Consider the following 15777-nt stretch of genomic DNA (forward strand, 5'->3'; position numbering starts at 1 on the left):
ATATGTACTTTCTTTTCAAATACACTTTTTTTTTTTTTTTAATATATTCTACTGATTTTTTACCGAGAGGAAGGGAGAGGGATAGAGAGTTAGAAACATCGATGAGAGAGAAACATCGATCGGCTGCCTCCTGCACGCCCCCCACTGGGGATGTGCCCACAGCCAAGGTACATGCCCTTGACCGGAATCGAACCCGGAACCCTTCAGTCCGCAGGCCGACACTCTACCCACTGAGCCACACCGGTCATGGCAACATCATGAATTTTTACACATCTGCTTATCACAATGAACAAATGGCCCGGCCGGTGTGGCTCAGTGGTTGAGCGTCGACCTATGAACCAGGAGGTCACGGTTCGATTCCCAGTCAAGGGCACAGGCCCGGGTTGGGGGCTCGATCCCCAGTAGGGGGCGTGCAGGAGGCGGCCGATCCATCATTCTCTCTCATCATGGATGTTTCTCTCTCTCTCTCTCTCCCTCTCCCTTCCTCTCTGAAATCAATGAAAAATATCTAAAAAATAAAAATAAAAAAAATGAGCACAGACTCACCCTCCATGTGGGTGTCGGCGAGGTTGCCCCCCCCCCAGCCTCCCATGTGGGTATGTGGACCCAGGACGATGCCAAGTCTAACCCACCAGCAGGAACATGAGCTGAGGACCCCAATTTATGCTCTGAACGCTGATAGCCTGCATCCCCCTCTTCCTACTCCCCACAGACCCCCGACGAAGGAGCCTGGACCTCCATCTACGCCGCCGTCACCCCAGAACTGGAGGGGGTGGGCGGGCGCTACCTGTACAACGAGAAAGACACCCGGTCCCTGGCCCTCACCTACGACCGACACCTGCAGCAAGAACTCTGGGCCAGGAGTTGCCAGATGACGGGAATCCGAGACCGGACGCGGGACCCCTTCTCGGAATAGCTGCCCCCCGCCACCATCGACGGACTATTTTTGGGGGGACAGGGCTGTGAGGGATCTCGGGTCTGCGTGTGTGACACCTGCCTGATCTCGGCGAGCCGTTCCCCAATAACTTATGAGACAGGGGGGTGTCTTTACGGGAAGTGTTGCAGCCAAAGACGCCCTGGGTGTCCCCCCCTGAGCCCCAGGGATTCTGCCTTAAATCTTAGGATGAGAAATTGCCAAATTGTGACAGGTGCCATGAATGATTAAACCCTTTTCCCTGAGTGTACGGGTCTCTTTGCCGGGCACGGAGCGGACGCGTGGGGTTGGGTTGCAAAGTTCCCCATGAGATGCACACGTTTTTTATATATATATATACATACGAGAGGCCCGGTGCACGAAATTCGTGCACCAGTGGGGTCCCTCAGCCTAGCCTGTGGGATTGGGCCGGAACCGCCTCTCTGACAGCCCCCGAGGGGTCCCGGATGGCGAGAGGGCACAGGCCAGGCCGGGGGACCCCACTGGTGCACGATCGGGGCCGGGGAGAGACTGCGGGAGGGAAGGCTACAGGGCGTGTCCGGCCCGTCTCGCTCAGTCCCGATCAGCCGGACCCCAGCAGCAAGCTCACCTACCGGTCGGAGCGTCTGCCCCCTGGTGGTCAGTGCACGTCATAGCGGCTGGTCGACTGTCTGCCCCCTGGTGGTCAGTGCACGTCACAGCGATTGGTCGACCAGTCGACTGTCTGCCCCCTGGTGGTCAGTGCACGTCATAGCGACTGGTCAACCAGCCGACTGTCTGCCCCCTGGTGGTCAGTGCACGTCATAGCGACTGGTCAACCAGCCGACTGCCTGCCCCCTGGTGGTCAGTGCATGTCATAGCGACTGGTTAACCAGCCGATTGTCTGCCCCCTGGTGGTCAGTGCACGTCATAGCGACTGGTCAACCAGTCGACTGTCTGCCCCCTGGTGGTCAGTGCACGTCATAGTGACTGGTCGACCGGTTGACTGTCTGCCCCCTGGTGGTCAGTGCATGTCATAGCGACTGGTCGACCAGCCGACTGTCTGCCCCCTGGTGGTCAGTGCACGTCATAGCGACTGGTCAACCAGTCGACTGTCTGCCCCCTGGTGGTCAGTGCACGTCATAGTGACTGGTCGACCGGTTGACTGTCTGCCCCCTGGTGGTCAGTGCACGTCATAGCGACTGGTCGACCAGCCGACTGTCTGCCCCCTGGTGGTCAGTGCACGTCATAGCGACTGGTCGACCAGCCGATTGTCTGCCCCCTGGTGGTCAGTGCACGTCATAGCGACTGGTCGACCAGCCGATTGTCTGCCCCCTGGGGGTCAGTGCACGTCATAGCGACTGGTTGACTGGTTGACTGGTCGACTGTCTGCCCCCTGGTGGTCAGTGCACGTCATAGCGAGTGGTTGAGCAGTCGACTGTCTGGCCCCTGGTGGTCAGTGCACGTCATAGCGAGCGGTTTAGCAGTCTAAGTATATCATTAGCATATTACGCTTTGATTGGTTGAATAGCAGACCAATCAACTGGACACATAGCATATTAGGCTTTATATCCTATATAATATATTTTTATGGATTTCAGAGAGGAAGGGATGGGGGAGAGATAGAAACATCCACCAGGAGAGAGAATCATGGACTGGCTGCCTCCCGCACGCCCCCTGCTGGGGATGGAGCCCACAACCCGGGCATGTGCCCTCGACCCGGAATCGAACCCTGACCTCCTGGTTCCTAGGCCGACGCTCAACCACCGAGCCACGCTGGCCGGGCTAAACAGTATTGTTTTTCATTTTTCCTCCCACCTTTTTTTCCTAGTGTATTTCTCCAGCACAGCTTTTTGGGGGGGGAGTCGCGGTGGAAGTGGGGGGAGGCCTTCTCTGACATTTCTGAGTTCAGTCTCACAGAAGCACACCACCTGGCCAAAGCCATTATTTCCGAATAAGTCCATGGGGCCAAGGGCGTGTTTGAGATTCCAGATGGCTCAGCCCTCACTTCTGTCATTTTTTATTATAATTTTTTTTCTTTTTGTCCCCAGAAGGGCAACCTCACAGAAATGAGCATTTCTAAGCTCAAGCCGGTTCAGGACAGGAGGTGCCTCCAGGGAGACAGCCTGGCTGGTTGAAGGGAAATTAAACGGAGAGAAAATTAAACCACGTTCCGTTCAGGTTTCATCAATTTATTCCCAAGGAGCCAGGCAGTGACAGGTCAACAGAGGAGTGTGAGAGAAGTGAATATTTTTCAGGAAGCTCCAGCCAGACCCATTAGAGGCGGTCCCATTCAACCAATCAAAGCATAATATGCTAATGAGATGCTAAGGCAGCTCAACCGCTCGCTATGACGTGCACTGACCACCAGGGGGCAGACAGTCGACTGGTCCACCAGTCGCTATGACGTGCACTGACCACCAGGGGGCAGTCAACCGGTCCACCAGTTGCTATGACGTGCACTGACCACCAGGGGGCAGACAGTCGGCTGGTCCACCAGTCGCTATGACGTGCACTGACCACCAGGGGGCAGACAGTCAACCGGTCCACCAGTCGCTATGACGTGCACTGACCACCAGGGGGCAGACAGTCGACCGCTCGCTATGACGTGCACTGACCACCAGGGGGCAGACAGTCGGCTGGTCCACCAGTCGCTATGACGTGCACTGACCACCAGGGGGCAGACAGTCAACTGGTCCACCAGTCGCTATGACGTGCACTGACCACCAGGGGGCAGACAGTCGACCGCTCGCTATGACGTGCACTGACCACCAGGGGGCAGACAGTCAACCGGTCGCTATGACATGCACTGACCACCAGGGGCCAGACAGTCGACTGGTCGACCAGTCGCTATGACGTGCACTGACCACCAGGGGGCAGACAGTCAACCGGTCGCTATGACATGCACTGACCACCAGGGGGCAGACAGTCGACCGGTCGCTATGACATGCACTGACCACCAGGGGCCAGACAGTCGACTGGTCGACCAGTCGCTATGACGTGCACTGACCACCAGGGGGCAGACAGTCGATGGGTCGACCAGTCTCTATTACGTGCACTGACCACCGGTTTAGGCCCGATCCCATAGGCTGGTTCCTAAGCACTCACCTGCCCGCCTGATCGCGCATAACCACTCCGCCTGCCGGCCTTCTCGCCCCCAACTGCCCCCCCTGCCAGCCTGATTGCCCCCAACCACCTCTGTCTCAGCCCCGCCACCATGGCTTTGTCCAGAAGGATGTCTGGAGGTCTCCCAGTCTAATTAGCATATTACCCTTCTATTAGTTTAGATATGTGTATATATATAATATAATAATAGAGGAATATGCAAATTAGCCGGGACGCCATAACACCACGACCAGTCTACAAGTGACAGGGCTACGAATAGATAGATAGATAGATGATGATAGATAGATAGATAGATAGATAGATAGATAGATAGATGATAGATAGATAGGATGGATAGATAGATAGATAGATAGATGATAGAGAGATAGATGATAGATAGATAGATAGATAGATAGATGATAGATGATAGATAGATAGATAGATAGATAGATAGATAGATAGATAGAATAGATAGATAGATAGATAGATAGATAGGATAGATAGATAGGTAGATAGATAGGATGGATAGATAGATAGATAGATGATAGATAGATAAATAGATGATAGATGATAGATAGATAGAGATATACACACACTTTCTATTTTTTTAAAATTTATTTCAGATGATGTTTTTCCATTGATTGTTTTTTTAGAGAGAGTGGAAGGCAGAGGGAGAGACAAGAGAGAGAAACATCCATGTCAGAGAGACTCATCGATTAGTTGCTCCCCCTCTCCCCACCCCCCCTGCCGCCCGCATGCGCCCCGAACTGGGTAGGGATTGAGCCTGCCACCGAGGTCCATGCCCTTGACCAGGAATCGGACCCGGGACCCTTCAGTCCACAGGCTGATGCTCTATCCACTGAGCCACACTCGCTGGGGCTACATATATTTTTTTATTGATTTCAGAGAGGAAGGGAGAGGCAGAGAGAGACAGAAACATCCACGATGAGAGAATCATGGACCGGCTGCCTCCTGCACGCCCTCTACTGGGGATGGAGCCCGCAACCCGGGCCTGTGCCCTTGACCGGGAATCGAACCCGGGACCCTGCAGTCCGCAGGCCGCCGCTCTACCCACTGAGCCACACCGGCCGGTCACCAGCCGTCATCTTGGTCCGTGAAGACAGGAGCCTGGTTTCGGGAACAAAACCGTCAGACACAAAACCGCCTTTCGTGGGAGAGATCAGATCATCGAGCGGCCACCGTGATTAATCATTATTGTTCCATGATTGGCTGCCTGCCATTAGCTCATCCGGATGCACCATTATCCGAGCTCTGTGCGCCCTGCAAGCCGCCCCTCTACCCTCCCCCCCCACCCCGCCCCCCAGGCCCTGGGCACAGGCTGAACCCTCTGTGCCAGCCAAAGGCTCCCATCACAGCTCGGCCGTCTCCGTAATCCGATTAGCTTTGGGTCCTCAGCCCCAGGGGATAAAAGCAGTGACCCTTGTAGGACAGATGTGATTGGATCCATCCCGGTCAGAGCCTGGGGGGTGCGTGTTTGTGTGCAAAACGCAGGCTCCTCGATCGGAAAAATTATGAAAAATCGCCTGGCCGGTGTGGCTCAGTGGTTAGAGCGTCGATCTGTGAACCAGGAGGTCCCGGGTTCGATTCCCGGTCAAGGGCACAGGCCCGGGTTGTGGGCTCCATCCCCAGTAAGGGGCGTGCGGGAGGCGGCCGGTCCATGATTCTCTCTCATCATGGATGTTTCTCTCTCACTCCTTCCTCTCTGAAATCAATACAAATATATATATTTAAATTTTTTTTATTTTTTTAAAATATATTTTAATGATTTTTTACGAGAGGAAGGGAGAGGTATAGAGAGTCAGAAACATCGATGAGTGAGAAACACCGATCAGCTGCCTCCTGCACATCTCCTACTGGGGATGTGCCCGCAACCAAGGTCCATGCCCTTGACCAGGAATCGAACCCAGGACCCTTCAGTCCACAGGCCAACGCTCTATCCACTGACCCACACCAGTTAAGGCTGAATTTTCTCTTCTTAATGCTCACACAAGAATACATTTTTACTAGAATCCCGGTGCACGAATTCGTGCACCAGTGGGGTCCCTCGGCCTGGCCTGCGGGATCGGGCTGGAACCGGCTCCCCGACATCCCCCAAGGGGTCCCAGATGGCGAGAGGGCGCAGGCCAGGCCGAGGGACCCCACCGGTGCACGATCGGGGCCGGGGAAGGAGGGCTCCAGGGCGTGTCTGGCCCGTCTCGCTCAGTCCCAATCGGCCGGACCCCAGCAGCAAGCTCACCTACTGGTCAGAGCGTCTGCCCCCTGGTGGTCAGTGCACATCATAGCGACTGGTCAACTGGTCGACTGTCTGCCCCCTGGTGGTCAGTGCACGTCACAGCGACTGGTCGACCGGTCGGCTGTCTGCCCCCTGGTGGTCAGTGCACGTCATAGCAAGCAGTTGAGCGGCCTCAGCATATCATTAGCATATTACACTTTGATTCGGTTGAACGGACGACCGGACACTTAGCCTATTAGGCTTTTATTATAGAGGATTGATTGTAGAGACCGAGGCAGAGAGAGAAAGAGAGAAACACAACGCGAGAAACATCGAGCAGTGCCTCTCGTAGACGCCCCGACGGGGGATCGAACCCGTAACCCCAGCAGGTGCTCTGACCAGGAATCGAACCCTGACCTCCTGGTTCCCAGGTCGACGACGCTCAACCCCTGAGCCGCACGCCCGAGAAAACGCTCCGGACAGAGATGAACTCGGACACTGAACCGTCGAAAGAAATCAGTGTCCAGTGGGTTCCCTGCGGCAAAATCTGTACCTGACAGGACGATTATTTCATCCGAACTGACGGCCCGTGGCTCCCTCTTGCCTTTGGCCTCTGAACTTCCCTGTAGCGTCCTCGCGGCCTCTGACGGCGGGATGCACGGGGAGGCGTTCTCGGGCGTGTGTCCTTGACCGGGAATCGAACCCGGGACCCTTGATTCCACAGGCTGATGCTCTATCCACTGAACCACACCACCCATGGCCCAATAAAGAATTTAAATTAGCCCTGACCGGTGTGGCTCAGTGGATAGAGCATCGGCCTGCAGACTCAAGGGTCCCGGGTTCGATTCCCGGTCAAGGGCATGTACCTGGGTTGTGGGCACATCCCCAGTGGGGGGCGTGCAGGAGGCGGCTGATCGATGTTTCTCTCTCATCGATGTTTCTGACTCTCTATCCCTCTCCCTTCCTGTCTGTAAAAAATAAATAAAATAAATATATTTAAGAAAAAATTGCCGGGTGTTCACGCTTGGCTGTTACGGGGGAAATGCATGGATGGTCTTGCTCCCATTGCTGGTGATCATGGGGCCCTTAGAGTATCAGGAGAAGAAGCATTTTCTGATATTCTAAAGGGAGAATGAGCAATTTAAAAATAATAATAATAATGTTTTATTGAGTTCAGAGATGAAGGGAGAGAGAGAGAGAGAGAGAGAGAGAGATCCATGATGAGAGAGAATCATGGATCGGCTGCCTCCTGCACGCCCCCTACTGGGGATGGAGCCCACAACCCGGGCATGTGCCCTCGACTGGGAATCGAACCCGGGACCCTTCAGTCCGCAGGCCGACGCTCTACCCACTGAGCCACACCGGCCAGGGCTGACATGCATTTTCCTTTATCTTAGTGATGAATGCACACCCAATCTGAAAGAAGCTGCCTTTTTATTTTATTTTATTATTTATTATTATTTTTTAAATCATGCTCACTCAAGGATCAATTTCTTTTTTTCTTCTTTTTTATAACTTCCTTTCTGCTTGTTTCAAAGCATCGCTTGACTGGATATTTAACAGAGAATGGGGAGAGCTGTATTTTTTTAAAAAAATATATATTTTTGTTGATTTCAGAGAGAAAGGGAGAGAGAGAAACATCCATGAGGAGAGAGAATCATGGACCGGCTGCCTCCTGCACGCCCCCTGCTGGGGATGGAGCCTGCAACCCGGGCGTGTGTCCTTGACCGGGAATCGAACCCGGGACCCTTGAGTCCACAGGCTGATGCTCTATCCACTGAACCACACCACCCAGGGCCCAATAAAGAATTTAAATTAGCCCTGACTGGTGTGGCTCAGTGGATAGAGCGTTGGCCTGCGGACTCAAGGGTCCCGGGTTCGATTCCCAGTCAAGGGCATGGACCTGGGTTGCGGGCACATCCCCAGTGGGGGGCGTGCAGGAGGCAGCCGATCGATGTTTCTCTCTCATCATCGATGTTTCTAACTCTCTATCCCTCTCCCTTCCTCTCTGTAAAAAAATCAATAAGATATATTTTTTTAAAAGAATTTAAATTTTTTTTAAAAAAGACCCAGATCTACAACCTAGGCCGTGGTGTAGATTCTAAGGCCTCCACCCTCAGTCAGTCTGCTCATCTCCACTCCCAGCGGAAATTAAAGCTCCCAAAACAGGCGATTTCCCCATTTGCAAAAAAAAAACGCGTGTTTGCCAAAGCCCAGCTAATTGCGCCTTAGGATTCGCATCTGGCTCACAAAGGCGCCTCGTTGGGGCCTAATTAGGAATGTACGCGACGGGGTTTATTTCTGAAAACGCCTCATTTTTTTTGTGTGTGTAGTGATTTCTGAGATGTCTCGGTGTTTTTTTTTTTTCATCCAAAGATGCAGAAAGTCAAAAAATAAAATAAAATAAAATAGCTCTGGCCAGTGTGGCTCAGTGGGTAGAGCGCAGGCCTGTGGACTGAGGGGTCCTGGGTTCGAATCCCGGTCAAGGGCACAGGCCCGGGTTGTGGGCTCCATCCCCAGTAGGGGGCGTGCAGGAGGCGGCCGGTCCGTGATTCTCTCGCATCATCGATGTTTCTCTCTCTCTCCCTCTCTCTTCCTCTCTGAAATCAATGCTATAGAATAAAAGGCTAATATGTAAATTGTCCCCTCGAATGTGAGTCTGACCAGAGGGCGGGGGCGCCTCCCTCCAACCAGCCCGGATCAGGGAAAGCCAGCGGGAACCTCACCTGTGCATGAATTCACGCACTGGGCCTCTAGTAAAAATATATTAAAAAATAAAATTAAATTAAATTAAAATAAGATAGAGACACAGGCACCGCTTGCGCTGTGCGCCTCCTAACCGGGCCCCTGGCTTGGTTTTCATCAGAGGAGGTTGGGCCGAGGCCGGGGAAAAAAAAGGGGGCGTGGCCTAACCAGTGAGCTCAGTGGTTAGAGTGTCGACCTAGGAACCAGGAGGTCAGGGTTCGAGTCCTGTCAACAATTCTTGGTAAACCAGGCCCCCTTTTCTCCACGCTGGGGGGGTATCCTGTCTGCTCAAATTAAGGGGAGGCTTTGAAGAGCAAACCTGGATCTCTGCAGGCTGGGATTTGGGGGTGCATGTGTGTGTGTGGGGGGGTGTCATCTAGAGGAGACCGGTAGCAACCCCGAGAACAGTGCACTGAACCTCGAAATCTGACATTAACTGGAGGCAAACACAGTCCCGTGAGCAGCCCTGGCTCCCCAAGGAGCCCTGAAGGTCATGGCTGCCCCCCCCCCAAGAAGGTGATGACTCAAGGCTTCCTACTAGCCAATCTATTTGCAGATAAAAACCCTGAGCCCCTCCCCGAAATCAGCCTGAGAGCAGGTCCCCCCCCAAACCCCACTTTGTGCGGAGGATACAGAATCTGGAGTGTCCTTCAGCCCAGGGCCTTGTCACCCTGCAGACCCGTGGCCGCAAGCCCTCAGCCAGACAGGAAGCTTTGGATAAACGTGGTGAATGCACACCCGGCCGGCCGGTGTGGCTCAGTGGTTGAGCGTCGATCTATGAACCAGGAGGTCCCGGGTTCGATTCCCGCTCAAGGGCACAGACCCGGGTTGTGGGCTCCATCCCCAGTAGGGGGCGTGCAGGAGGCGGCCGGTCCATGATCCTCTCTCATCATGGATGTTTCTTTTTCTTTTTCTTTTCTTTTTATTTATGCTGGTTTTGTTTCTTTGCTTTTTTATTTCAAGAAAAATGATTTTAAATATAATAAAGTTACACGGAATAAACATGAATATTTCACGAAAAATGATTTTAAATATAATAAAGTTACACGGAATAAACATGAATATCTCACGAAAAATTATTTTAAATATAATAATGTTACATGGAATGAACATGAATATTTCAAGAGAAAAATGATCTTAAATATAATAATGTTACTCATCATTGACATCTCTCTCTCTTCCTAAATAATAATAATAATAAAGTAACGGTACAGCCCCAGCCAGTTTGGCTCAGTGGATAGAGCGTCGGCCTGCAGACAGAAGGGTCCCGGGTTCGATTCCGGTCAAGGGCACAGGCCTGGGTTGTGGGCTCGGTCCAGTGTGCTGGAGGCAGCCAATCAAGGATTCCCTCTCATCGTTGATGTTTTCACCTCTCTCTTCCTCCCCCTTCTTCTCTGAAATCAATCAATCAATCAATCAATCAATCAAAATAAAGTAATGGTATACCTGTATCGGGAGGCCGTTAAATTAAATAATCCAACACATCTAAATTCTTAGACACAGCAAGAACTGGGCAAATGTCCACCATGACTGTGATCATGTGCGTCATTAAAGAGAATACATTTTGCCACCTGTTTCCCGTGAAATCCGTGGGCCTCCTACCTCTGACATCTTCAACCCACAAAGCCCATCAGCGCCTCCGATTGGACAAATATTGGGGGGACACAATATCTGGGACTGTCCTCGCCTCCCCCCTTCCCCCAACACACACACTGAACTGCATGGCCTTCCTTCTCCCTGTCTCTCTCTTAGAACGTCAGGGTCCCAGACACCGGAGAGCCGTTGCCATGGCAACCACAGACGCCTGCCCCCTGGTGGCCTTTCCTGGGAACTTCCTCCCTTTCTGTCAAGACATCTGGTCAACCTTCCATCAGAAAGTCTTCCAATAGCCCTGGTCGAGGCCCATGTAGGAGGCAACCGGTCCATGTGTCTCTCTCACATTGATGTCTCTCTCTCTCTCTCTCTCTCTCTCTCTCTCTCTCTCTCTCTCTCTCCACCCCCCTTACCTACCGATCTATGTGTCTGTGTATCCATCCATCCATCCATCCATCCATCCATCATCTATCTACCTGGGGCTCCAGGCATCCATGGACTAGAGGCCACCTCCCTCGCGTCTCTGCCTCCATCTGCATATGGCTTCTCCTCTTCTGTCTCTTAATTTTTTTCTCTTCTTTTTTTTTGTATTTTTTTTGTATTTTTATATTTTTTAAATATACATTTTTATTGATTTCAGAGAGAACAGGAGAGGGAGAGAGAGAGAAACATCCATGACGAGAGAGAACCATGGACCGGCCGCCTCCCGCACGCCTCCGACTGGGGATGGAGCCCGCAACCCCCGGGCACGTGCCCTCGACCGGGAATCGAACCCGGGACCCTGCAGTCCGCAGGCCGACGCTCTACCCACTGAGCCACACCAGCCAGGGGCTCTTCTGTGTCTGACAAGGACCCTGTCCCTGGAGGGGGGCCCACCCTGACCCAGAGTTCTGTTCCCAGGGTCTGGGGGGGTCAGGATGTGGACCCATCTTTCTACAATAACCGAGAACAGACTTCATCTGAGCATCCCACCTCCAGGGGAAGGGAAATATTCCTGCAATGCACAAGCCCCCCCCCCCCCCCACACACACACAGACACCCCCACATCCCCCCCCCCCCCCATATCAGGGAACCTCTGCCTCAGCAGGTCACGGCCAGTGACTCCTTTCTGCTGATTTCTACAAACTCCCAAAGGTATTGTCAGAGGTAATACATGTTTTTTTTTTCCCAAATCATATGACTTGGCATTTCTGTATATAAATAAGCTGGGCGATTCGGTTTATTTATAAACGCGGCCGACAGAGGGGCCAGTTCCAGAGGAGACGCCGTAAAGAAAACAAAGTGTGAAGCTTCCACGTTTGGACATGGGGGTAGGGGCCCCGGCCGGTGTGGCTCAGTGGATAGAGCGTCGGCCTGCGGACTGAAGGGTCCCGGGTTCGATTCCCGGTCAAGGGCACAGGCCCGGGTTGCGGGCTCCATCTCCAACCAGTAGGGGGGCGTGCGGGAGGCGGCCCGATCCATGATTCTCTCTCATCATCGATGTTTCCTTTTTTATTTCTTTTCTTTTTTTTATTTGTGCTGGTTTTGTTTCTTTGCTTTTCTTCTTTCCAGAAAAATGATTTTAAATATAATAAAGTGACTTGGAATAAACATGAATATTTCACGAAAAATCGTTTTAAATATAATAATGTTACATGGAATGAACATTAATATTTCAAGAAAAAGATGATCTTAAATATAATAATGTTACTCATCATGGACATCTCTCTCTCTTCCTAAATAATAATAATAATATTAATAAAGGCCAAAACCGGTTTGGCTCAGTGGATAGAGCATCAGCCTGTGGACAGAAGGGTTCCAGGTTCGATTCCGGTCAAGGGCAAGTACCTTCGTTGCGGGCACATCCCCATATCATCAAATATCATTAATATTTCTCTATCTCCCTCTCCCTTCTTCTCTGAAATTCATAGAAAAACATATTTAAACATATTTTTTTCAAACACAGAGCAGGGATGTGGGTGCTGGGACAGGGAGCCATTCTCCTGGGGCAGCTGCTGATGTGTCCCTGCCAGCACCCCAGGACCCCAGCCCCCCAGGACCCCAGAACCCCAGGACTGACCTAGGGCATCTTCCCCAACTCAGTAAGGCTCCTCGTCACCTAGTGACAATTAATGAGGCCCCCCTCGGGCCCCATGAAAGAGAGGCCTCAGCTAATGAGCAGGCTAATGAGGAGGCAGGAGATGCGTTTAATCAAAGGTCAAGATTCAGGGGAAGGAGTGGCAAACGGATCCCCCACTGGGACCCCAAACACCCACTCTGCTCCCAAACACCCTTTGATCTCCCCAGTTCACGGTCAGCGAAGGTCACGGCCTTTGATTTAAAAAGCATGGGACTTGCCCTGACCGGTGTGGCTCAGTGGATAGAGCGTCGGCCTGTGGACTGAAAGGTCCCGGGTTCGATTCCCGGTCAAGGGCATGGACCTTGGTTGTGGGCACATCCCCAGTAGGGAGTGTGCAGGAGGCAGCTGATCGATGTTTCTGTCTCATCGATGTGTCTAGCTCTCTATCCTCTCCCTTCCTCTCTGTAAATAAATCAATAAAATATATTTTTTTAAATAAAATAAAAAGTATGGGAGTGGCCACCCCCAGAGTCTGTCCCAGGAAATGGTGGAGAAAGAAGACACACCCAAGCGAGCATCGCTCCCCAAAGGCCCTCCTCCCATCTCCCCAGTCCTGAACCGACAGCCTCGTTCAGACATGCATGGAATTTCCAGAAATGTCTGTTACCTACCAATGCAACCGTCCAGTGCGGTTTTGAATTTCTTTTTAAAATAGATTTTTATTGATTTCAGAGAGGAAGGGAGAGGGAGAGAGATAGAAACATCCATGAGGAGAGGGAATCACGGATCAGCTGCCTCCTGCACGCCCCCCCACTGGGGATCGAGCCTGCAACCCAGGCATGTGCATTTGACTGGGAATCGAACCCGGGACCCTTCAGTCTGCAGGCCCACGCTCTATCCACTGAGCCAAACGTGCTAGGTCTGGTTTTTAAATTCTTAGCATAGTTTTTTTAAAATATATTTATTGATTTTTTCTTTTTTTAGAGAGAGGAAGGGAGAAGGATAGAGAGTTAGAAACATCGATGAGAGAGAAGCATCGATCAGCTGCCTCCTGCACGCCCCCCACTGGGGATGTGCCCGCAACCCAGGTCCATGCCCTTGACTGGAATCGAACCTGGGACCCTTCAGTCCGCAGGCCGACGCTCTATCCACTGAGCCACACTGGTCAGGGCTGTGCATAGTTTTCTGTTTTTTTCAAAGGGGAGAGGGAGGCTGCCAAAATGTCAACTTTCCTGCAAGAAACATGTGTTTTAAATAAAAAGAAGAAGAAGAGGAAGAAGAGGAAGAAGAGGAAGAGGAAGAGGAAGAAGAAGAAGAAGAAGAAGAAGAAGAAGAAGAAGAAGAAGAAGAAGAAGAAGAAGAAGAAGGAAGGAGGAGGAGGAGGAGGAGGAGGAGGAGGAGGGGAAAGGGGAAGGGGAAGGGGAAAGGGGAAGGGGAAGAAGAAGGGGAAGAAGAAGAAGAAGAAGAAGAAGAAGAAGAAGAAGAAGAAGAAGAAGAAAGAAAGAAAGAAAGAAAAAGAAAGAAAGAAAGAAAGAAAGAAAGAAAGAAAGAAAGAAAGAAAGAAAGAAAGAAAGAAAGAAAGAAAGAAAGAAAGAAAGAAAGAAAGAAAGAAAGAAAGGAAAGAGAAAAACAAAACAATGAATTTCCAATGAACCGGCTGGTTGACCAGCTGGCTGAGGAGATGATGGAGCAACAGCGCCACCTGCTGTCCGTGGTTACAATTGTTCGTTCACCTCTGGTCACATCTATAGGGGTGTGAGGGGCAGAGAGGACAGGGGACCGGGGGGCCTCGGGAAAAGCTCTCATTTCAGAAGGCGCTGCATGAGGGGAGACCGATCATGTCCCCCAAATGCCCGTCCTACTCCCCGTGGGGTAGACACCATACAACAGAATAGAGCAGCGGTTCTCAACCTTCCTAAGGCCATGACCCTTGAATACAGCTCCTCATGCTGTGGGGACCCCCAACCATAACATTATTCTCGTGGCTACGTCATCGCTGTCATGTGGCTGCTGTTATGGATCGTCATGGAAATATCTGATCTGCAGGATGGATTTTCATGGTTACAGATTGAATATCATGAAAGCCTAGTGATCAATCACAAAAACAATATGTGATTATAGAAGTGTTTTCCGATGGTCTTAGGCGACCCCTGTGAAAGGGCCGTTCAACCGCCAAAGGGGTCGCGACCCACAGGTTGAGAACCGCTGGAATAGAGTGAAGTGTAATAAAATGGAATGATAGAAAATAGTTTTTTTTAAAAAAAAGAAAGCCAGGTGGCATGGCTCAGTGGTTGAGCATCGACCTGTGAACCAGGAGGTCAGGGTTCGATTCCTGGTTAAGGGCACATGCCCAGGTTGTGGGCTCGATCCCCAGTAGGGGGCGTGCAGGAGGCAGCAGATCCATGATTCTCTCTCATCACTAATGTTTCTCTCTCTCTCCCTCTCCCTTCCTCTCTGAAATAAATTAAAATAAATGATAGATAGATAGATAGATGATAAATAGATAGATAGATATAGATGATAGATAGATGATAGATAGATAGATAGATAGATAGATGATAGATAGATAGATAGATAGATAGATACATAGATAGATAGATAGATAGATAGATACATAGATACATAGATAGATAGATTGATTTTAGATAGAGTTCTACATTGTCTGGCTGGCATGGCTCAGTGGTTGAATGTCGACCTGGGAACCAGGAGGTCATGGTTTGATTCCCGGTCAAGGGCACCTGCCCGGGTTGTGGGCTTGATCCCCAGTAGGGGGCGTGCAGGAGGCGGCCGATTCATGATTCTCTCTCATCCTTCATGTTTCACTGTCTCTCTCCCTCTCCCTTCCTCTCTGACATCAAAAAAACAATAATGAATCGATTAAAAAAAATAATGAATAAATAAAACAAGACAAAACGCACAATGTGAAGCAACTGTCAGCAACTGTCCACAGAAAACCCAAGTCATTGGCTAGACAAGCGTGCAGAACAAGACACGTAGACGCGGCCAACAGTCTATTGACTATTCTTTTTAAATATTTTTTTATTGATTTCAGAGAGGAAGGGAGGGAGAGATAGAAACATCAACGATGAGAGAGAATCATGGATCGGCTGCCTCCTGCACGCCCCCTACTGGGGATGGAGCCCACAACCC

At 51.2% G+C, this 15777-nt stretch overlaps 2 protein-coding genes across 2 annotated transcripts in view; both read left to right on the forward strand.

Annotated features, from left to right (window-relative positions):
* Positions 1–1180, forward strand: part of DHRSX (dehydrogenase/reductase X-linked) — a 40339-nt gene extending 39159 nt beyond the window's left edge. Inside the window, exon 7 of the mRNA XM_070402697.1 lies at positions 713–1180. Within this exon, the coding sequence (XP_070258798.1) occupies positions 713–916 (204 nt within the window). The 3' untranslated portion in view covers positions 917–1180. The remainder of the gene's footprint in view (positions 1–712) is intronic.
* Positions 1–15777, forward strand: part of ZBED1 (zinc finger BED-type containing 1) — a 126623-nt gene that overhangs the window by 39069 nt on the left and 71777 nt on the right. The gene's annotated exons all lie outside the window — the stretch shown is intronic.

Source organism: Myotis yumanensis, unplaced genomic scaffold (genome assembly GCF_028538775.1).
Source record: "Myotis yumanensis isolate MYYU_CA2020_CCGP unplaced genomic scaffold, mMyoYum1.0.hap1 SCAF_24, whole genome shotgun sequence".
NCBI lineage: Eukaryota > Metazoa > Chordata > Mammalia > Chiroptera > Vespertilionidae > Myotis > Myotis yumanensis.